At 38.9% G+C, this 25,142-nt stretch overlaps 1 protein-coding gene across 1 annotated transcript in view; it reads right to left on the minus strand.

The window, feature by feature from the left end:
* MIB1 (MIB E3 ubiquitin protein ligase 1) overlaps nt 1-25,142 on the minus strand; it is a 163,606-nt gene that overhangs the window by 132,262 nt on the left and 6,202 nt on the right. Inside the window, exons 2-3 of the mRNA XM_066247525.1 lie at nt 4,614-4,785; nt 2,254-2,383 (exon numbers count right to left, since the gene is read on the minus strand). Of these exons, the coding sequence (XP_066103622.1) occupies nt 2,254-2,383; nt 4,614-4,785 (302 nt within the window). The remainder of the gene's footprint in view (nt 1-2,253; nt 2,384-4,613; nt 4,786-25,142) is intronic.

Here is a 25,142-nt window from a genome sequence, read left to right on the forward strand (position 1 = left end):
AAATAAGACTTTAAAACAAAGGTGAACCCCTGGCCGGGTAGTTTGGTTGGTTAGAGCATTGTCCCAACACACCAAGGTTGTGGGTTCAATCCCCAGCCTAGGCACATACGAGAATCAACCAATGAATGCATAAATAAGTGGAACAAAATAAAGGCTATACAATAAGCAACAAAGAAGGATCCAGCAATTTCACTTCTAGGCATTTATCCAAAGAAACTCAAAACACTAAACTGAAAATACATATGATCCATATGCTCATTGCAGCATTATTTACAATAACCAAGATATGGAAGCAAACTATGTGTCCATCAATAGATGAATTGATAAAGTGGTACAGATACACAATGGAATATGACTCAGTCATAAAAAAGAATGAAATCTTGCCATCTGCAACAATATGCATGGACTTAGAGGGTATTGTGCTGAGTGAAATAAGTCAGACAGAGGGAGACAAATGCCAGATGATTTCACTTATGTATGCAATCTAAAGAGCACAATAAACAAACAAGCAGAACAAAAACACTCATTGATAAAGAGAACATTTTGACAGTTGGTAGATGGGAGACGGTTGTGGGGGGGGGTGGAAAAGTGAAAAGATTAAGAAGTACAAATTGGTAGTTACAGAATAGTCATGGGGATGCAGAGTACAACATAGAGAATATAATCAATAATATTGTAATAATTATGTATGGTGTTATATGGGTACTAGACTATCAGGGTGACCACTCATTTATATAATGTCTAATCACTGTGGTGTACACCTGAAACAATGTACTATATACATCAGTGGTCCCCAACCCCCAGGCTTGTGGACCGGTACCGGTCCGTGGGCCATTTGGTACCATTCCACAGAGAAAGAATAAATAACATGAAACGTTGTCAGAATAACAAATTTAAATACAGCCTAAATAATGAGGACATGTTCATTCCTCCTTTAACTTAGCCCAATAAATATCGTAAGTTCGACAATTATATTTAAAAATACCACAGTTTTTATGCTGGTCACATAATTTTATTTTGTGGATTTATCCGTCTCACCCTAAAGGCCGGACCGTGAAAATACTTTCTGACATTAAAACGGTCCGTGGCCCAAAAAAGGTTGGGGACCACTGCTATACATAGTATAGTACATATGTCAACTGCAACTGAAAAATAAAAACATTATTTAAAGTAAAAAAAAAAAAAAATCATTCCTTAAGGCTAAAAAGTCTCAAATGCAAAATGTTACTCATTTCAATACATCTAGCTTTAGTATAACATAGAGTATACACAATTCAATACAGTTGTTGACTGAATCAATGAATAATTAACAGAGAAACATAATGCCCAAACTAAGTACATAAATCCAACGTTCCACTTAGCCTAATATCCCTGGCTATCCCACCCCAGTGAAACAGGCTCTACACAATTCCCTCCAGAATAACTACTATAACTGACTCAAGACAGCTCTACACATTACCTAAGAAGAGTAACAGAAGTAAGTGCACTAGATTACAAAGTAGCTGCTTATTACCCCTAACACACAGGTATTTGAGAGAATGGAATATAAAACAAATAAATTCACATGAAATTTTAACAGCAAAAAAATTGAGCATTAGATAAGGCTCAGGGAAGACTGGCCCAAACAATGTTTAGAGGATATCCTGAGCAACAAAATGGCAATATGAAGCCTTAAAAGCAAAAAGTTAATTCAACCCAACAACCTTCTCAAGAAATGCCAGTATTTAAAACAAAACAGAAACAGTCTTGTTTTTTCCCCTGAAAAGTAAGATTTTAAAAATTGTTCTTGGAATAGGAAAAAATAGGCCAAGAAATTCAATTATAGTAGTAATAAAAGATCCCCTGACATACTATAGTCTAGAACAGTGGTAGTCAATCTGGTCCCTACCGCCCACTAGTGGGTGTTCCAGCCTTCATGGTGGGTGGTAGCGGAGCAACCAAAGTATAAATAAAAAGATAGATTTAACTATAGTAAGTTGTTTTATAAAGACTTATTCTGCCAAACTTAGCGAAAATCCAACATAAAGTACTTGGTAAGTAATTATTATTATATGCTTTAACTTGCTGTAACTCTGCTTTATAAATTTTATAAAGTAAAGTTACTTCCCTACTTTATAAATCACCATTACTGTGGAACCAGTGGGCGGTTAGAAAATTTTACTACTAACAGAGACACAAAAGTGGGCAGCAGGTATAAAAAGGTTGACTACCCCTGGTCTAGAATAACATGACGGACTAAGAAAAAGATTTTACCTTTCCTCTACGTCCATTTCCTCCATCCTGATCTTCCCATTGCCAGTCTACTCCTCGTACCACTCTGGCACCTGCAAAGATCCCTCTGGCTGTAATCTTCTTAGATTTTCTACGAGACTCTAACAGAACCCTAAAATAAAATTATTTACTTTCAACTTTATATAAAAATAGGTAACTTATTTTTTTAAAACAAGATTATATAAAAGGTTATTTTGAAAATATAAAAGATTATTCTTTGTTCTAGTTAATACCATAACAACACGTTATAGGTATACCTTCTACAGGTGATGATGATGACAGTGGTAATTGGAATAATAAAAACAGCTAATATTTACTGGGCTTTTACTATACATAAAAGCACTTACAAAGGTGTAATGTTTGTTGTACTTCTTAAGACGACAGTATTTTTATATTATCCACTTTACAAAAAAAGGAAATTGAGTCTCAAAAAATTAAGAAATTTGTCCAAGACCACAAATGTTAAATAGTAATGGAATTCACATATGAACCCAGTCTACTTCAGAGAAGCACTATATTTTCCACTACTTTAGAGATGGCAAGCACAAATCAACTACAACTGTTAAGCAAATAATATAAATGAGGGCCTAAGAAAGCCCCACGGAAATGACAAATGGCAAGTGGCACTTGACCTCAAGTTTATTTAGGAAGACAACAGGCAGTCACAGGGAATCTGGCAAATTCAAGCACACGATTTGTTACAGGGCACAGGTGCTCCCAGTGCTTCAGTCAACTCCTGCCACAAATATATATAGGCCCAGTATTGAGTATTCGGGGGGGGGGGGGGGGGGTGCGCGCGCGGGGGAGGGCAGATTTAAGAATTCATAAACTTAGATTTTTGTGTGAAATCACCCAATTTCAATAGGTTAAGAACTGTTCAAAATTATGATGCATAGTATATGCTAAGTAAAATACATTTGTAACCTAGAATTTACCTACACTGTAACTATCTCCAGAGTACTGCATACCTACAGAAGACTGGACCTTGAAAAAGATTCTAAACTTAATTATCTGGACGAGCTGGGTTCTCCAAGGCCATCTATCCTTTATTCTTGTATATCCTTCTTATTCATAAAATCAAAAAGATTTGGTATTTTTCCTTTTGTTTTTTAACTTTTATCTCACTATTCTATTCATTTTTTGAATGTCTTTATTATACTCTAACAATTGTAAACAAGAAAAAAATAAATACCATAACTTGTTTCAAATTACTTAGTCAATAGATGATAGGACCATGATTTAAGCTGGAACACCATGACACTAGAATCCATTTTTCTATTACTCCTGTTTTTGGGTTTTTTTGAAACAAAGAAGGGAGAGTGAGAAAGAGAAGCATCAACTCATTGTTCCACTTAGTTGTGCAGCCATTGATTGCTCCTCATCTGTGCCCTGAACAGGGATCAAACTGCTGCAGCCTTGGTGCTCTGGGATGATGCTCTATCCACGCCACCAGCCAGAGCTGACTGGCTAGATTCTTGCTCCTATGCACTATCCATATCTACATGAGAAAAACTAAATTACCTGAAACTCTACACCCATTCAAAATTAACACTTCTTTCTCTTACTCTTAAGACAGTACATATCTCTACAAAGAGTATAGAACATTACATGATAATCACTGTTAACCAAATAACCCCCTTAATTTGTTAATTCCTGAAGTATATTGTGCTTTAGCATGACCAGGCAGTGGCGCGGTGAACAGAGTGTCAGACTGGTACACAGAGGACCCGGTTTCAAAACCCCGAGGTTGCCAGCTTGAGCACGGGCTCATCCAGTTTGAGCACCAGGTCATTAGCTTGAGCATGGAATCATAGACATGATCCGATGGTCGCTGGCTTGAGCAAGCAATCAATGAACAACTAAGGTGCCACAACGAACAATGACGATTCTCATCTCTCTCCCTTCCTATTGGTCTGTCCTTCTATCTCTATCACACAAACAAAAAAAATTGTGCTTTATAATCTTCAAATTTTCACCAGCACAGTAGCTGTCTCAAATACCTCTTGATTTACTCAATGGCCCCTAGCGGTGGCAATCAACAGAATAGAAAGCATAGGAAAAGAAAAGAAGCAGCCTTTCCTGAGCTGCCCCTGCATTTCCAAATACTGAGTAGTGCAAAGTCACTATACAAGACAAAGAGCAGTCTAGAGATTCTCTTGAAAAAATACAGCTTCATCTTCAGAGGCAGCAGGCCTGGTCCATATCTAGTCTGCTATCTGCTACATCCTGACTAAATTAGCTGTCAGAAGCTTTCCTAATCCTATTTTTAAGGCTGAGTAAGTGTAAAATTTTAATACAAAAAAAAAAAGAATTTCAACTGAAGAAAAAATTGTTTCCCATACCTTTCACTTCCTGGTGTAGTAATTCTATAGAAGCGATGCCTTAAATGATGTTTATCTCCATGATAACATACCGTGCACAAATCATAATTTGTACACTCTGCACACTTCCATCGAATGCCAATGATTGGTTGCTGGCGACAGGTATCACACATGGTTCCATCATGCTTAATGCCTATTAAAACAAAGATACATGCTTACATTAATTACAGATATTATTTACTTAAATATTATTCCTTAAGGGGAAAAAATAAGAACACAGCACTTTTCAAAGTATTTCAATAAAATTGAAAATAATACTTTAAATGTAACATATAGTTTTAAATAATAAATTACAAACATTTTAATCAGCACATATTATAGACTATTCTATCCCTTCTTTTTTTCATTAGTAAAAACATTTCTCAGTAGCACTTCCCTTGTTCTCATCCACAAACTGAAACTAAGGTTCAGTCCAGAAAAAGAAAGAAGAACCCTCTGCCTCCAAAGAGATATTTCGAACTCCAATACCAGGAATCTTTTGAAAATTTAAAGTTATCCTCCAGGTAAGTAATTACCCCAAAAGAAAAGACAATTTTATCCTCAAGATATCTAGAAACAAACTATCAATTAAGTTAAGAATTTTTCTCTAGGTATTAACTTTGTCCCCACAAACAATAAACCTCAAAAAATGATTATTAGCAAGCAAGTTTTCACATTTTAAAGGGTAATAATATAGTTGAGTTTGTTTTTTTTTTCCTTAAGGAGTAAGAAGTAATAAACTTTAGAAAAGTAAGTGCTTGGTAATATAACCTTAACTGAACATGTTCACATGCATGGATGATGGACATCAGAACAGTAGAAGTTACCACTGTAAAGTAATGAAAATCACTGACATTTTCGAGTTATAGAATTGGGGACAATCTTTTATTGTTATACTAAGATCAATTGTTCAATAAATCAAAAATAGTTCTTTTACACTATAATGAGGGGGACAAAGGAGATGTTGAGGGAAATACGGGGGAGGGGGGTGCATTCAGGGCAACACTAGAATCTATGTAAACACAATAAATTAAAATCAATTTAAAAAGTAACTGTCATATATAGGGAAATAAGATATTAAATAAAATAATATAGAATATTAAAATAAAATAAAGATTTTTTACGCTGACCAGGTAGGTGGTGGCACAGGATAGAGCAGGCGTCCCCAAACTGCGGCCCCCTGAGGTCATTTATCCGGCCCCCCTCCGCACTTCCAGAAGGGGCACCTCTTTCATTGGTGGTCAGTGAGAGGAGCATTGTATGTGGCGGCCCTCCAACGGTCTAAGGGACAGTGAACTGGCCCCCTGTGTAAAAAGTTTGGGGACCCCTGGGATAGAGCGTCGGACTGGGATACAGAGGACACAGGTTTGAAACCTCAAGGTCCCCAGCTTGAGCGCGGGTTCACCAGCTTGAGCACGAGGTCACTGGCTTGAACAGGGGGTGGCTGGCTTGAGCATGGGGTCATAGACATGGCCCCATGGTCACTGGCCTGAGCCCAAAGGTCTCTGGCTTGAAGCCCAAGGTCACTGGCTTGAATAAGGGGTCACTCAACTGCTGAGCCCCCAGTCAAGGCACATACGAGAAAGCAATCAATGAACAACTAACTCAGATGCCACATGAAGAATTGATGCTTCTCATCTCTTTCCCTTCCTGTCTGTCCCTATCTGTCCCTCTCTATCACACACAAATAGTTTTTTTTAAACAATGTGTGGCTTGTGAACATCAGAGTCACTATTTTATGAACACATGCTTTATAGTCAAGTTCAATTTTGAACTAGAAGCAGGAGCTGTGCTCTCTGTACAACAGTGATACAGCCCTGGATTTCAGTTTTGGTTCTTGCAATAGCTATATCTGGGCCCTTGAAAATTTTATTTTAACTGAAGTATTTACATATAAAAAAAATAGTATTTCTTTCAAAATAACTGGGTGGGGGAAGGCTAAGGAGATTACTCATATTGAAGCTCGGTAACAGGTAACATGGAGGTTCATTATATTACTCTCTATTTTTTTAAGTTTAGAAATTTTCCGTAATTAAATAAAAGAAAAAATTTGTTCTGGTTCCCAAAATCTCAGTTCCCTTCGGAGAAAGCAATATGTTCTTTAAAGGTAAAGGAGTCTGGCCTGTGGTGGCACAGTGGATAGATTGTCCACCTGGAATGCTGAGGTTGCTGGTTCAAAACCCTGGGCTTGCCCAGTCAATGCACATATGACAAGCAACCAATGAACAGCTAGAGTGACGCAACTATTTCTCATCACCCCCCTTGTGAGGTCAATAAATAATATCTTAAAAGAAAAAAAAAAAGATAAAGGATATTCTAGGAATTAAATAAGCATGTGCTATATATGCAAGAATTAGAGTACAAAAATCTACACTCTATAAGAACTAATGTATTATTGCTACTTACTGATAATAAATTAAAAAACTGCATATAATTCATTTTCTATATCTAGGTTTAAAATCCCTATAAGGTAACCAGATTCTAAATAAAGAGCCAATTATAAGAATAATCTGTGTCTGAACAGAGGTGGTTAAGAATAAAAAAAGGAGGGCAGAGAGGAATGAACACTAGAATGAAGTCTGGATGCCCAGTGAACTTCAAGGGTATGACACATAAACCAAGTATGTTTTGTATGCAGTCCTTCTGCAGTCTCCTTCCACACAAATGCTTGATTGTAGGGACAGAGAAGATGGAGAACAGTACCTACTGATTCATTTGGTAATTGTCTACTGCTACTATGGCCAAGCCCTCTGTTATTTTCAAATATCACTCTTGCTGTAGGATGGAGAACAAAAGGAAGAAAGTAAAAGTGGCTAGAGCAGGCGTGGCCAACAGTGTTTGCCCCCAGGCAAGATTAAAAAGAAAACTTTTTTCACGGGCCAGACGAAATATTAAAATTTAAAAATGTTAAATACAAAAATGACTCATTTAAATAAAATTTTATTATGTAATTTGTTTATGAATAAATGTAAGTAATTTAGTACAACAAATTAAAAAAACTAATGTGACGTGTTGAGGCGCTTTGCATCGCCTACTATTTTTTTAATATCTGGCTCTATACTTATAGTAGCTATTCTTAACACAGCCCAATGTAAATCATTAAATCATGATCTTGTACTTTTATTTAGATTCATTAAAGAAAAAGTTTGTTCACAAATATAAACTGAGCTGAAGATTACTAAATATTCCTTGGCAAGTTTTTTTAAATTTCCATATTTTCTATTATTCAATTGCTTATAAAAATTGCACAGATGAGTACAAAAGTTGTAAATCTTTATAATGGAATTTTTTTTTTTTTTTCTGAAGCTGGAAATGGGGAGAGACAGTCAGACAGACTCCCGCATGTGCCCGACCGGGATCCACCCGGCACGCCCACCAGGGGGCGAAGCTCTGCCCACCAGGGGGCGAAGCTCTGCCCACCAGGGGGCGATGCTCTGCCCCTCCAGGCGTCGCTCTGTTGCGACCAGAGCCACTCTAGCGCCTGGGGCAAAGGCCAAGGAGCCATCCCCAGCACCCGGACCATCTTTGCTCCAATGGAGCCTCGCTGCAGGAGGGGAAGAGAGAGACAGAGAGGAAGGAGAGGGGGAGGGTTGGAGAAGCAGATGGGTGCTTCTCCTGTGTGCCCTGGCCGGGAATCGAACCCGGGACTTCTGCATGCCAGGCCAACGCTCTACCACTGAGCCAACCGGCCAGGGCTATAATGGAATTTTTAAAAAAATAAATAAAGTATTGTGAATCCATTCGACCAAGTATTGGAAGTTAACCCTAGATTAGTCACACGCAGAATTCTTTTCCGCGTATCACTATCTTCTTAAATATCTCGACTGCCTATAATTAAAGACGCTTCCACTTCTGAGTAGCTGAGATTTTAACTTTCATTGTACAATGGTTAGATATCGTAGTTTATGTATAAGGATTTAAAAGTACCACTTATTTCATTCCACAGTGCGTCGTGCAGAGAATATTAAAAATTTAATCGTGGGCCGCATAAACTCATTCTGCAGACCAGATCCAGCCTATGGGCCATATGTTGGCCATGCCTGGGCTAGAGTAAGGGAGTCAAGTCATAAGAAGTATACACAGCAGTCCAGGCACGATAATGTTTAAGTCAGGATTATAACAGTATAAATGGAAAGAAACTGTCGAAATTTAGGACTTGCTGGCTATGCTTACAAAACAAATGTAGACGATAAACAAAACAAAACAAACAAAAAGAAAAATGTATAGGCCCTGGCCGGGTGGCTCAGTAAATAAAGCATCATCCCAACATGCTAGGATTGCAGGCTGATCCCTGGTCAGGGCACATAAAAGAAGCAATCAATGAATACAAGACTAAATTGAATGAGTTGATGCCTCTCTCTCTCTCTCAACCTTCCTCTATCAATGGGAAAAAAATTTTTTAGAATGCAAGAGAAAACAGTTATGTTAGAGATATTCAGAAACATACAGTTTTCTTTAAAGCAGAAAGGGAGCCACCAACAAAAAAACTAAATAAGCACACACTAATTCAAAAACGCAAGCCCAGGCCTCCAATGATAGAAATACATCTAAGAAATAATCAAAAAAGAATCAGAAAAGTTTCATAGAAATGGTGGATGAATAGACCTTTTCAAAGGAAAAAAGAAATCTCAAAAGAGCACAGAATACGTTCAATGAACCAGAAGAAACTATTTGTTTGGCAGGAATATAAAATACAGTCAGAGACTTAGAGGTAAATTTTAAAGTCATTCTGAGAAATAAGATAAAATGATTTCTGACCTATATATTTAAACTGCTGCATTAAATGGTAAAAACAAAGGTATGTGATTTAAGACTAGCTGTATAACTTACTAGCTAGATCAGTGATGGGCAATCTTTTCAGCTTGGTGTGTCAAAATTCACCAAAAACCCGAGCATAACTTGGGTGGTGTGTCACTTCGAGAAAAAAACCATAATTTCGGCGATATTTATAGTTTAACAAAAATGTATAATTGTAATATATAACTGTATTTAATAAACCAAAACCTCTTTTTTTTTTTTTTTTTTTTTTTTTTTTTTCCTGCAGCTAGAAACGGGGAGAGACAGTCAGACAGACTCCCGCATGCGCCCGACCGGGATCCACCCAGCACGCCCACCAGGGGCGATGCTCTGCCCCTCCGGGGGCGATATTCTGCCCCTCCGGGGCGTCGCTCTGCCGCGACCAGAGCCACTCTAGCGCCTGGGGCAGAGGTCAAGGAGCCATCCCCAGCGCCCGGGCCATCTTTGCTCCAATGGAGCCTTGGCTGCGGGAGGGGAAGAGAGAGACAGAGAGGAAGGAGGGGGGGGTGGAGAAGCAAATGGGCGCTTCTCCTGTGTGCCCTGACCAGGAATCGAACCCGGGTCCCCCACACGCCAGGCCGACGCTCTACCGCTGAGCCAACCGGCCAGGGCCCCAAAAACTAATTCTTTAACTTACCTGCTTAGTGACTTCTTTGTTCATCTGTCAGTCGGTTTCTTTTGTTGGTCTTGATATTATTTAACTTGTGTGGGGTGCCGTGAACTAATAAGATAAGTGAGGGGGAGGGAGAATCTTCAACTAACCTGCCTATTAGTGACTTTTTTGTTGCTGAATTTCATTGGCTAAATCTTCAATTTAAGGTTGGTATTTTGTACACTTCAAGCCCAAGCAAGTGCTACTAACTTCATCTGTCAATCTGTTTCTTTTGTTGGTTTTGATATTATTTAATGCTGAGAATAAGGTCTCACAAAAGTATGTAGAGGGAAAAATTGTGAGTAAAGCCATTGCTATATTTTTCAGGGTGCTAAATGTGTCTGGTAATTGGTTCCAGGCACTCCAAATTTCCTGTTCATAGTGGCATTCCTCTTGATTCTCCAAGCGGCACCTTTCCAGATTCTCAAACTTTGACCTCAAGTCAACAAACACCTGTACCCAGATGCTGTCTTGAAATTCTGCAAGTTGCATCTTACGTAAATTAAGATGGCTGCTATTTCTAATGGCGGGAAGTGGCACCCATAGCACAGGCCCTTGCCTCTCCCAGCCTCCCCCTCACTTATCTCAGTAATGATGGTCAATTAGAAATCCAGGACACCCCAGAACAGTAGATTGGATGATGGTTGCTGTGGTTGTGTTTGCTGGTAATGGCAATCACAGGGCCCCCAGAGCCTGTGGCATTCCGCTGCTCCTTGCTCCACATGCAGGAAGTGAGGTCAAAGATCCCCTAACGGCCTAACCAGAGGTCCCAGAACTAGACACTCTGTGCTGGAGTTCTCTTGTTTTGGCCTACAGACCTCCGGCACAGAGTGTCTACACTACAGCAAATGTTTTATCCTTGGCTACTGCACCTGGCCGTGCAGGAGCTGAGGATGAAACGTCCTTCTCGGCCTGTGGCCCCATACTTCTCTGATATGCGGCTGTGTGTCATTGAAAATGGCTACGCGTGTCAGTGCTATTGATTCACCATCACGGAGCTAGATATTGTTCAAAATCAGCTTAACCTACTCTGGGATCAATATTCTCATCTATAAATTAAGAAAACATTTGGCTCTGGCCGGTTGGCTCAGTGGTAGAGCGTCAGCCTGGCGTGCAGGAGTCCCGGGTTCGATTCCCAGCCAGGGCACACAGGAGAGGCACCCATCTGCTTCTCCACCCCTCCCCCTCTCCTTCCTCTCTGTCTCTCTCTTCCCCTCCCGCAGCCAAGGTTCCATTGGAGCAAAGTTTGCCCAGGCACTGAGGACAGCTCTGTGGCCTCTGCCTCAAGCGCTAGAATGGCTCTGATTGCAGCAGAGTGAGGCCCCAAGATGGGCAGAGCATCGCTCCCTGGTGGGCGTGCCAGGTGGATCCCGGTCGGGCGCATGCGGGAGTCAGTCTGTCTGCCTCCCCATTTCCAGCTTTGGAAAAATAAAAAAAAAATTTTAAAACCCACTTACTTTCATATGTAATAGACTGAATGTGTTCCCCAAAATTCATATGATGAAGTCCTATCCCCAACGTGATATCTGGAAGTAAAGTCTTTGGGAGGTAAATAAGTAATGAGGGTAACCCCTCCACCATGGCTTCTCTTCTCAGTGTCCTTATAAGAAGAGAAATAGAGACCAGGTCTCTATGTGCCATAAGAGGACACACCAACGAGGCAGCTATCTGGAAGCCAGGAAGAGAACTGTCACCAAGGAACCGATTTGGCTAGCACTTTGATCTTGAACTTCCAACTATGAGAAATACATTCTTGTTTGAATCACCCAGTCAGTGGTAGTTTGTTTTGGCAGCGCATGCAATCTATGACAATATGGAAAGGGATATTGTGAAGTCAAAGTGATATTACACAGGTAAGGCTTTAAAACAAAATATAAAGAACTATAATAAACTTAATTTATAAAAAATTATACTGCACTTAATTTCATCTTAATACAGATTTATTAAATGTACTAGTCATCTACTGAAATAATTTAGTGATCGCAGGAAGGGGTTGGGGGGAGTAAAGAGGGACAAATATATGTTGACAGAAAATAATTTGACTTTGGGTGACAGACACACAACGCCATCAACAGTACAAATGCTACAGAGATATTTATCTGAAATCTATGTACTCTTATTGATCAATGTCACCCCATTAAATTTAATTTGAAAACAAAAAAAAAGAAAAAAATAATTTAGTGATCAAAATCATCATATATCCCAAGAAAGTTCAGCAATACTAACAGAAAACGCAAAGAATTTAATTAATTTCTAGATTCTCCAGGGACTGTATATACAGAATATCCAATTATTCATGTGTGGATTATCCCTGTTTTAGCAAATTAGCCACCTTCTCCATGGCTACTCTCAATACATTGTTGTCACGGGTTCTTCCTCAAAGCTTATGGTTTCCCTGGGGGTATACTTGTCTTCTTTCTTTTAATTGTTTTCACTCCAGAAAAGTAACAGTGGACAGACCTGCCAAGCAAGCAAGTCCTACATACCAGCAGAACATCCATCATTCCTTAGTGTTGTTGTTGTTGTTTTTCTTATTGTTGACAATGACAGATTCTATCCTATGGCTAATTAAGTCTGATTACATCAATCATGAAAAGTTTCATCAACCATAAACCCAAAAGAAATAATACTCTGAACAGATTTATAGCTACACAACACAAAATTATCAATATTTACTAGTATTATATGCTTCAGTCTTTTAGAATATAAATCTAAGGCTAAATGTAACTTTCATCTATTCTTCCTTATTGGGTATATAAATTGAATATAAAGAAAATGGTTGTTGTTTTTTTAAATTACATAACCAAATAATCCATAAAACTGCCTAATCATCCCTTGGGTTACTAACAATTTGCTGTATTCTGCATTAAATTAATACGTAATCAATTCCTAGTAATTTTTAAAGAGCTGTTATAATAGTCTGATGCAGGGCTAAAATGAATTATCTTTTTTATTTAGAAAATTAAATCTAATGGGGTAACATTGATAAATAAGAATACATAGTTTTCTGGCAAACATTTCTATAGCATTTGAATTATTGATTGTGTTGTGTGTCCATCACCCAAAGTCAAATCCTTTTCTATCATGATATACAATATTGGTCCCTCTTTACTCCCCTCCCCTTAAACTCCCAATAAATTTTTATAAAACTGCAATTAATGAGAAACGCAAGAATCACAATATGAGTTTTTAAAAATTCAGATTTTAATACTAAAGTACAGGTACATTCCTACTTTATACATGCAATTTACATCAGTTACATTCCCAGGAAACCAACTGTATATTTAAAAAGGAGGAAAGATCTGGCAGATTATATTTTCCAAAAAAGGCCACACCAATCTATAGCCATCCCAAGTTTTCTAACAATGTGACAATGACATGTGACCATCAAGAGGCAGGTCTAGTCTGCCCTGCCCAATGGACCTGGATAGACATTCACAACTGCCCTGGTCAACAGTAGCTGGTGGAAGTGACACTATATTACTTCTGAGGCTAGATCATAAAAGACAATGCAAGTGCCACTTGTATGTCCACACTGTCTTTCTCCTTACATCAGGGTTTCTTCCCTGCACGCCTTGGGAACTTTGTCCTAGTTAAGTCTGGCTATTATGAAGTTGCCACAGAGGAGAGACCACATGGAGTGGCCACAAAAAGGTTTAAGAATGCCCTGAGAAGTCTGGCTGTGCCAGCCCTTCCACTGTTTGACACTTCAGCTGAGGTCCTGACATGGTGGAGCAAAACCATTGTGGAGCCATTCCCCAATAAGCCAATTCCAAATCCCTGACCCTTGGAAGCCATGAGTATTTAAACTGTTTCATACCACTAAATTTTAGGGTAATTTGATATATAACTATTATAACTGTAACAAAGCTAGTTAAAAAGAAGTTACAATCTTTGTTATACTTCCTTAGGTACAAATACCAAAAATAAATTTTAAAATTAAAACATAAAACTATAAATATGCTAGAAAAAAATTTTAACAGTGTTTTTTACAATTTTGAGTCAAGTTTTTCTAAGCATGGCACATGCATGCCCATGTGAGCACACATATACATAAGTGTATAAATAGAGAAAGTCTGAAAGCCCACTCCAAGACTGCTGACAGTGATTGGGGATGCACAGGGCATCTTTACCTTTTGCTCTATATACTTTTGAATTGTTTAGTTTGATAAGTACATTATTAATTTCATAATTTTAAAAAGAAAACATAAAACAGATGTCAGTTTTATCCTCTCAAATTGGCACAGATTAAAAATATGTCAGTGCATGTGAAGATGGTGTCAAGACAGCCAGTCAGATACTGCTGAAGTAAATACATTATGTCTGTAAGGTCATGATGCACTTTTGACCGGTCACAGGAAAGCAATAAAAGATGACAAAAATGTGAAATATGCACCAAATAAAAGAAAAACCCTCCCAGTTTCTGTAGGATGATGTGGCAGCATGTGTGCATGCGCAGATGATGACGTAACACCGTGTATACAGCAGAGCAGCCCACGGCCATGCCAGTAGAGATGTGGATGGTACAGAGGAAAGTTCAGTGTGTTCTGTGGCTCACTAAATTCAAATCTGTGACCAAAGTGCAACGTGAATATCAGCGCATTTATAACGAAGTGCCACCACATAGGAATAACATTACTTAGTGGGATAAGCAGTTGAAGGAAACTGGCAGTTTGGTGGAGAAACCCCGTTCTGGTAGGCCATCAGTCAGTGACGAGTCTGTAGAGGCTATACGGGATAGCTATCTAAGGAGCCCTAAAAAATCTGTGCGTGAGCCCACATCGAACTGCACTAAATAGGTATGAAACTGGGTGAGTTTTCCTTTTATTTGGTGCAGATTTCACATTTCTATCGTCTTTTGTTGCTTTCATGTGACTGGTCAAAAGTGCACCATGACTTTATGAACACACTGTATAAAATTTATACAATCTCTTCACAAAGTACTTACAAAATGTTTCAAATGCCTTAAAAGACCTTAACACTGCCTTCCAATTTTTTAAAAGGTTGGTAAATTGTTTGTAGTAGATAGAAACAAAAATTTAACATGTCTAATGTCAAAAGTATGGAGTTATTGGTCCTGGCCCATTGGTTCAATGGTAGAGCGTCAGCCAGGCATGTGGAAGTCCTGGGTTCAATTCCCAACCAGAGCACACAGGAGAAGCGCCCATCTGCTTCTCCACCCTTCCCCCTCTCCTTTCTCTCTTAACTCTCTCTTCCCCTCCTGCAGCCAAGGCTCCATGGGAGCAAAGTTGGCCCGGGCACTAAGGATGGCTCCATGGCCTCCGCCTCAGGCACTAGAATGGCTCCGTTTGCAATGAAACAACATCCCAGATGGGCAGAGCTTCACTCCCTAGTGGGCGTGCCAGGTGGATCCCAGTTGGGCGCACTCAGGAGAGTCTGTCTCTCTGCCTCCCCGCTTCTCATTTCAGAAAAATAGAAAAAAAAAATTGGAGTTCTTTATGTGTAAACTATGGTAATGCATAAAGGAAACTTCAGTTATTAAACCATGTTGTAAAAGAAATGTTGCTAACACTGTAAACTATATTATTATTTTATAAAGCAGTTTACAAACAACTACAGTATCTTATTTTGGTAAACAACTTACATAATACATATATGCATAGGAAAACCAACAAGATAATCCCTAAATTGTGCTGATGGGATTACCCTTTGTAATTTTCCAAGTTTTCTACACCAAGTGTGTATTAATTATAAGAAGTAGCTGGGTGAGTAGGGATATTTAATATGCAATATAAGCATATAATTAAAATGAAAGCTAAAAAAATCACCGAAAACCATGAGGGACTCTAAGTAAATATTATAGAAACCAACTTTCAAATAGTTACTTTAGCAATAAACTATTTAACTGCTACTTAGAAGTGTTTATTTCTTTTAACCCTTACACTAACTGAGCTATTTTCCATGCCTATGAAAATAAAATATATACATTATTAAGAACACTTCTCATTGTCACATACCTGAGGCTAGAATCTGATCTGCCTTACTATGGAAAAGCACCATGACCAAAAACATAACATCAAATAGCATAACAGTAAACATCTCCACAATGATTAAGTTTCTGAACAGGTCTAACATAGGTCTTCTATGTCATTACAAAAAGTAAAGTGCACTAAACAGTCAGTATCCCTATGCATTTAAAGGGGTATCCCAAACTATCTGGTGCAGCTCTTCAAATGAAAGTTAGTTGATAAAAATGTATCCCAACCCCCCCACACACCTGACCAAAAAGAGAAGTCCAGTTTTCAGCTATTAACATATTTTCATCTCTACATTAATTTTCCACAAAGTACAATGATAACATTCATCAGTTCATTATCTGAGTACAGGCTTTCTTCAAAAGAAACCATTTAAACATACAATGGTAACTAGCATTAAAAAAAAAGGGCCCTTCTACAATTCATGGTTTTAAAGAATAATTCAGGAAAACCATTAATGCACACAAAAGCACTCCAAATCCTTTCTTGGTTCCCACAGTTCCACTATCAACAAAGCTACTGAACAGCTGTGAAACAGACTAACACTGAGAACTGGAAAAGGAAACAAAGCAACCCCTTCCACTACCAAAATGAGCACTACAAAATTTTTAAAGAGAATCTAAATAAGTAACTGGATTTAAAGCAGAAGTTAATATTTAAAGAAAACAAAACAGGACAAGGGGCTTTAAAAAAAAATAATAATAACAAGGCCAAAATTTGACTGATCTGTCACATTGGTAGCCTTTTTATTTCCCCTTTACTACATTCATCTAATTTATTCTCATCTAAAACCATTTCCTTCCCATCTAAAATCTCCTTCACCCAGGCAAGAGTTATTTCTTAAAATTTTCATATAAGAAAACTTGATTCCCTAACTAAACCTATTAGTGCTTTTTCTCCTTCCTATAGAATACCATGTTACCCTCAAGAGTTAATGCTCTTTCCCTTTGCTAAGCTTTATGAAGACATCTGCCACCGTTAAATGAACCACCTGATGACAGCTTTTGACTCATTCTACTAATACTCAAATGACCATCTGCTCTGTTTTAATGGCAGCTCGCCTAAATGCAGTAACTTAGAGAATTTACATAGCTTAAGTCTCTTTGTTGGAAAATTTTATGAGAACAATAAAACATGTTAGTGAAGATCAATAACCACATGTTAAAAGAGCCAATGAAAACAGCTCAAATTCACAAAGCAAGTAAACTGTTGAATATCTAGACAGAAAAGATGGAAGAGTGAACTAAAGTTCTCACTACAAGCAGTTCATTACATGAAGCACTTCAATATGGAACAATAATATCTAAATAATCACTTTGTACAATAGCAAAAGTAAGCTATAAAATTGTTCATTAACAAGAGAATGGAAACATATTACAGTATTAGGTATACAATAAAATACCTAAAATGAATGTTCCATAGCCACACATTCAACATGGATGATTCCTTCAAATGTAATGCTGAATTTTTTTATTTTTTTATTTTACAGAGAGAGAGTGAGAGAGAGGGATAGGTAGGGACAGACAGACAGGAACGGAGAGAGATGAGAAGCATCAATCATCAGTTTCTCGTTGCAACACCTTAGTTGTTCATTGATTGCTTTCTTATATGTGCCTTGACCATGGGGCTACAGCAGACCAAGTAACTCCTTACTCAAGCCAGCGACCTTGGGTCCAAGCTGGTGAGCCTTGCTCAAACCAGATGAGCCTGCGCTCAAACTGGCGACCTCGGTGTCTCGAACCTGGGTCCTCCGCATCCCAGTCCGACGCTCTATCCACTGCGCCACCACCTGGTCAGGCTGAGTTTTTTAAGTATACAATACAAAATGTTGTAAATAAGGCAGTAAGGATTGTTTACACTTATGTAAAAACATAACAAACAGGTAAACAAACCCATAGAAATAACTGTAAGAATATTAATGTAAAGAAAAAAGATTATTAATGTATTTAATAGCAAGGTGCTGCAAAGTAAGTGTTAAGTAACATGTGGCAAACACACCATATTATGGTTCCAAGATCCAAAAGTTTATAAACTAGATACTGAGCATTCTGAATAAAGGGTTGTAAACTGCCATTAAAACTTTTTTTTTGGTGAGAGGAGGGGAGATATTGAGGCAGACTCCCGCATGCATCCCAACCGGTATCCACCTGGCAACCCCCTCCCGGACCAATGTTCAATATCAAGCTATTTTTAGCACTCTATTTTTAGCACTCAGAGCAGGGGTCCCCAAACTATGGCCCTGGGCCACATGCGGCCCCAAGGCCACTTATCCGCCCCCGCCACACTTCTGGAAGGGGCACCTCTTTCATTGGTGGTCAGTGCATCCTATGCTCCTGGAGTACTGTATGGCGTCACTCAGGTACAGTACTACTTCCGGTGACACGTGCATGGCTCCGGAAGCGTGTCACATCACTTGTTACGGCTAACAGTGACAAATATGGAACCAGACATTGACCATCTCATAAGCCAAAAGCACGCCCATAGTTCCCATTGAAATACTGGTCAGTTTGTTGATTCAAATTTACTTGTTCTTTATTTTAAATATTGTATCTGTTCCCGTTTTGTGGGGGTTTTTTTACTTTAAAATATGTGCAGTGTGCATAGGGATTTGTTCATAGTTTTTTTTATAGACCGGCCTTCCAATGGTCTGAGGGACAGTGAACTGGCCCCCTGTGTAAAAAGTTTGGGGATCCCTGACTCAGAGGCTGAAGCACTCTGACCAACCAAGCTATCCTGGGTGCCTGGGGCCACACTTGACCCAATGGAGCTACTGGCTGCAGAAGGGGAAGAAGGAGAGGGAGAGAAGCAGATAGCCTCTTCTCCTGTGTGCCCTGACTGGGAATTGTCCCCTGACCTAGGACATCTATATGCCAGACTGACGCTCTATCCACTGGGAAACCAGCCAAAGCCAAAAAACTTTTATTTTTTTGTATTTAATTTTTGTCTAAAAATCTAACAATGAAATTAGGTTTTTACTAACTGGAAATGAGTCAGCTGACACTAGCACCCTCAGTGGGTCCCTACAAAAAAATGACATCACACACAGAACATAAGGTGTACTCTGGGTGAGTAGGAATGTTCACCTCTGACACACTATGACATGCTGAAGCTTTTTGGTACCTCATTATGCAGACACATGTAGTATATCCTAATGATACAAAACAGCATGTTGCTGATTAGCTTAAGACACAGTACTGAAGAACCAAAATTAAGAATAAGTTCCAGCCCTGGCTGGCTGGCTCAGTGACAGAACATCAGCCTGGCAAATAGATGTCCTGGGTTTAATCCCACTCAGGGCACACAGGAGAAGCACCCATCTGCTTCTCTGCCCCTCCCCCTCTCGTTATTCTCTCTCACACACTCTCTCACACTCTCTCTCCCTCTCCTCCTCCTGCAGCTATGGCTCAATTGGAGCAAGCTGGCCCCAGGCACTGTGGATGGCTCCATGGCCTCCACCTCAGGTGCTACTAAGAGCTCAGTTGCTGACCAACAGAATGATGCTCCAGATGGGCAGAGCATCGCCCCTTAATGGCCTTGTTAGGTAGATCCCTGTTGGGGCATATTCAGGAGTCTGTCTCTCTGCCTCCCCTTCTCTCACTGAATTAAAAAAAAAAAGAATAAATTCCATGTTTTTAAACAAATAGTAAGTGTTCCAGAACTGCACACCTTTGAGATGAAAAGTAGTTAGTGGTATGATTCTTAAAAGATTTTTTTAAATTACACCTATTAATCTGTTCCTTCCAGGTAAAGATGTCTGACAATAAATGAGAAAATAAATGCTCCAAAAGAAACCGAGTAAGCAGTGAAAATTGGTGTTTACAGATTTTTCTATCATTATGTGGTCTTTAATGCTGAAATGATGAGTATCAGCAATAAACTCATATCTGTATCCCTAAAAGAAAATAATTTTTACTTCATTTTAAATTCAGTGGATTTTGAATTCATTTATTCAAAATATAAAAGTGAAACACCTTCCAATTCATTTGTAAGAAACTATTAACATCAGAAAAGATAGAAAATTACCAACTAAATTTCAATAAAAGTTTTTTACTTAACTGGTAAACAGGATTAAAAAAAAAAAGATCAAGATTTGGCAGACACATGGTATTAGCGTCCAGTCAGGAGACAGACACAACACCAATCTAGCACCTCTAAAAATGGGAAAAGTGAAAATAAAATGTAATTATTAAAACATACAGGGCTTAAAGGAGGGTTCCCATAGAGCAGGATCCAGACCTTTAAAGAAGAGATGTGACTGGGTGATGCTGGGGTCACTAAGGCATGGGCATATCGGGAATGTTTCTGAAAATAAACAAGCTGAAATCAAATACTGATACTGAAATCCTGCTGGATGACATGGCACCAACAGGAAGAAAAAGCAAAACAAGAAAAAGCAAGTCCCTTTCCCCTGCAGCCTTCTAGTCTCCTCTAGCATCCCCTAAGGTTGGCAAAGTCAGCAAGGATTCCACTGGCTAAAGAGAAATACTGCGTGCCAAAGTCCCAGCCCAGCCTCACAGTGCATAAAAAACTAATATTTAATTGACCTAATCATTTATTTCATTGATAAAAGGAAAAGCCACATAAAGAAAATTTTGCTGCCACACCAGATAATATAATTATCTATGTTATCCCTTGTCACACACATGAACATAAATATTAATTTTTCTCATAAAAGAAGCTATATAAACAAGGTAAGATTTCAGTAGTTTGAATACTGGGTAAGATCTGATAGCTTAGTAGATATGACATGTCATACCTTCTGCCAAGGCCACAGCTTGGCTTCAAGAGCATAGGATGACTAGAACTTTGAAATGCTGTTTGGAACAATAAAAATGTAAAAGAGGCCCTGGCCGGTAGTTCAGTGGATAGAGCATGCACCCAGTGTATGGGCATCCCGGGTTCAAGTCCCGTTCAGGGCACACAGGAAAAGCGACCATCTGCATCTTTCCTCCGCCCTTTCCCCCTTTTCTCCCTCTTCTCCTCTCACAGCCAGTGACTCGATTGGTCTGAGCGACGGCCTCAGGTGCTGAGGATAGTTTGGTCGATTCCAGCATCAGCCCCAGATGGAGTTGCTGAGTGGATGCCCATCAGGGAACTTGCAGGAGTCTACTTCACTATTTTCCCTTCTCTCCCTTGGAAAAAAAAAAATGTGAAATATGAAGAACTCTGGTAAAGTAAAAATACAGTATCATAACAGTAAAGGCTAAATCTGACAGCTTCTGGCGCAGCTCAATTACTTGCTTTGACAGTAAAACCCCTACTTCACAGGAATGTTGTTTTCCTACAGGAAGCTAACTATAATTACATATAATAAACTACCTGTTGGCCCTGGCAGGTTGGCTCAGTGGTGGAGCGTCGGCCTGGAGTGCAGGAGTCCCGGGTTCGATTCCCGGCCAGGGCACACAGGAGAAGCGCCTATCTGCTTCTCTACCCCTCCCCCTCTCCTTCCTCTCTGTCTCTCTTCCCCTCCCACAGCCAAGGCTCCATTGGAGCAAAGTTGGCCCAGGCGCTGAGGAGGCTCCATGGCCTCTGCTTCAGGCGCTATAATGGCTCTAGTTGTAACAGAGCAACGCCCCAGATGGGCAGAGCGTCGCCCCCTGGTGGGCGTGCTGGGTGGATCCCGGTCGGGCGTATGTGGGTGTCTGTCTGGCTGCCTCCATTTCCAACTTCAGAAAAAAAAGGAAAAAAAAAGAAATAAACTACCTGTTACATTTCATATACACACATAGAAAAACTATTAATGTCCAACAATAGTGTTACATTAATCAAATAACCACACACAAATTAGCATAAATAATTTAAATTTCCTAATTAATTTTCCCTCAGGAAAAAATGGTGATCATTTCTGAACTACTATACTATATATAAAGGAAGAGAATGACAGAGAGGGAAAAGCAATAAAGTAACTGATCATTCATCCCAGCATCTGCTATTCACCAGCTTTGTGACTGGACAAGTTTCTTAAACTCTTTGAACATGTTTCCTTTTATTTGTTTTAGAGTAATATCAATATAACCTCAGATCAAATGAATCAGAAGCTCCTTGAAAACAGCATTTTATTCAGAAAAAAATTCCTTCAGAGCCATGGCTTTGTTAGAAATGAAGAGACAAAACACACACACACACACACACACACACTTTCCTTACCCTCAAACTAATCATCTAACGCAAAATTACAATACAGCATACCTGTAGCAACAGAGAGAAAGCACACAGTGCATTGGAATCACACTGCCTTGTAATTTAAAAAGGTGGGAAAGACCTGGATAGGTGGCTACCTGGAAACACATCCAAAAGGAAAAATCTAATCCAACCAAGATGTGTAAGACAGTCAAGTATAGAACCAGAACTATATATATTAAGGTAGCATTATATTTTCAATCTAATATGTATTGTAATAACACATAAACAAACTATAGAAATGATCCCTGAAAGTATAGTCTTGTAATAACACATAAACATATTAAAAAGTTGTTTCATGTTTATTTCAGTTATACACACAAACACGTCTCCTCCCCATCCAATAACATCAATCTCTAAAACTGAAGACATCTATTACTGACAATCAAGGCTTGGAATCAGCTGGGGGGAAAAGAAGACAACAGAGAGCCTGGAATTTTCACTTAGACAGGCAGTCACTTAGCATCCTGCTACTCAAAGTGTGTCCATGAGCCAACAACATCCGTATATCACAGGGGAGCTTGTTAGAACTCTCTGGCTGAATCCCATACCTCCTGAATCAGAATCTGCACTTTAAAGGTTCTCAAGCAATATGTGGATTGCAAAAGTTTGGATTTACTAATAGAAGGTTTACTAGTTGATTTAAGTTCAACTTCAATCGACAGGAAGTATTAAAACTAGGTAGACTTTCATTATTGAAAACATTGTTTTAGCAGATGGAGATAAACAGGGAAAGAGGTTTATATTAAGTCATTAAAATAAGACAGGATCTATAGGAAAATCAGGTTTTCTTTACAGATGCCATTAGTAAGAAACATCTTATAATATTTCATCCTTAGCATCCTCTTCCCCAAAAACTGTTGCCACAAGTCCTATGTTTTCCTAAGGTTCTGTTTCCCAATAATACTCTCTTCTCTCCCTATAGTTCTAGAAACATCAGAAGAGAAATGGGGGGGGGGGGGAGCTGTAGTTATTCATCCATTTTATTTTTATCCAGGGTGAGCACTCTTGGACCTTCAATTGAGTACTAATATCTGAGGAGTTTGTAACAAGAACACAAGAAAGCACCCTTTGTTAGGAGTAAAAGAAGTACAAAGAACTGCCCCAAAACAGCCTGGACCAACAATACCAGAACATATTTTTTAATAAAAACTTAATCATCTCTACTCTTAACTTTTTGTTATCCATACACAAGAGGGTAGAAAGAACCATAACAGGAAACACAAATTCATTTTCTCCACCCTTCCTCTGCTAACAATACTACAGTCTAGTGACCACAAAACAAGCATTAAGTAAAAACACATTTCTCCCTAAATCTTACAAAACTCAGTACCCAAATGATAAAAGGTCAACTGTAGTTACTTGATTACAGACTTCCCACAATTAACTCCAAACTAATTCAACAATAACATATATATCTGCACGATCTTGCTCACTACAAATTAGCCAAATATATTTATATACAAGATAGAAGTTATATTATTCAAATATATACTAAACTCTTCTCAAGGTTTGACTATCCTACACCATAAATTCAAAGGTATCATGTGTCACCTAAGAGAAAAAAAATAAAGCTCATATGCCAAAATATTACTGACACCACATACAAAATCTCCAATGTGCAATAAGGGAATATAAGAAAAATTCACAATGATCCAACCACTCCAGAATTCTTGACTCTCAGAAAAATTTCACAGAACTTTATTTTAAAGGTTACCCATTTCTTTATTCCCACACTATAATAATTTTCTATTTATATAATGTGAGTATAAATAAAAAACAAAGAATGAATAATCAAAGATAATCAATCTTAAGTTGTCTGTATGGTAAATATTGTAAGACCTTTTTAAATTAACAGTGAAGCCTGACCAGGCTGTGGCGCAGTGGATAGAGGGTCAGACTGGGATGCAGAAGACCCAGGCTCAAGACCCCGAGGTCGCCAGCTTGAGCGCGGGCTCATCTGGTTTGAGCAAAAAGCCCACCAGCTTGAACCCAAGGTTGCTGGCTCCAGCAAGGGGTTACTTGGTCTGCTGGAGGCCCACGGTCAAGGCACATATGAGAAAGCAATCAATGAACAACTAAGGTGTTGCAACGCACAATGAAAAACTAATGATTGATGCTTCTCATCTCTCTCCGTTCCTGTCTGTCTGTCCCTGCCTATCCCTCTCTCTGACTCACTCTCTGTCTCTGTAATAAATAAATTAATTAATTAACAGTGAAATATCTCAAGCACACAAAAAAGCACAAAAACATAAAAACATCCAGTTTAAGACATAAAACACTACACCAAAATATACTGCTCACAAAAATTAGGGGATATTTCAAAATGAATATGCAGCCTGACCAGGCAGGCGGTGGCGCAGTGGATAGAGCGTCAGACTGGGATGCAGAAGGACCCAGGTTCGAGACCCCGAGGTCGCCAGCTTGAGCGCGGGCTCATCTGGTTTGAGCAAAAGCTCACTAGCTTGGACCCAAGGTCGCTGGCTCTAGCAAGGGGTTACTTGGTCTGCTGAAGGGCCGCGGTCAAAGCACATATAAGAAAGCAATCAATGAACAACTAAGGTGTTGCAACGTGCAACGAAAAACTGATGATTGATGCTTCTCATCTCTCTCCATTCCTGTCTGTCCCTGCCTATCCCTCTCTCTGACTCTCTGTCTCTGTAAAAAAAAAAAAAAAAAAGAATATGCAGCTATAAAATATCCCCTAATTTTTGTGAGCAGTGTAGTTACAGCCCTAGGATACTACTAACTGCACTCTACTTCCTTCAGTGTAAAGCTATCTACTCCCTGGAATTTAGCATTTATCATTATTTTTTTGGTTTACTTTTACCACACACATATACAGTCTTCCAGAAAGTTCTGTCCGTTTTTGGAATAAAACAAAAT

The sequence above is a fragment of the Saccopteryx bilineata genome, chromosome 11, assembly GCF_036850765.1.
Source record: "Saccopteryx bilineata isolate mSacBil1 chromosome 11, mSacBil1_pri_phased_curated, whole genome shotgun sequence".
NCBI lineage: Eukaryota > Metazoa > Chordata > Mammalia > Chiroptera > Emballonuridae > Saccopteryx > Saccopteryx bilineata.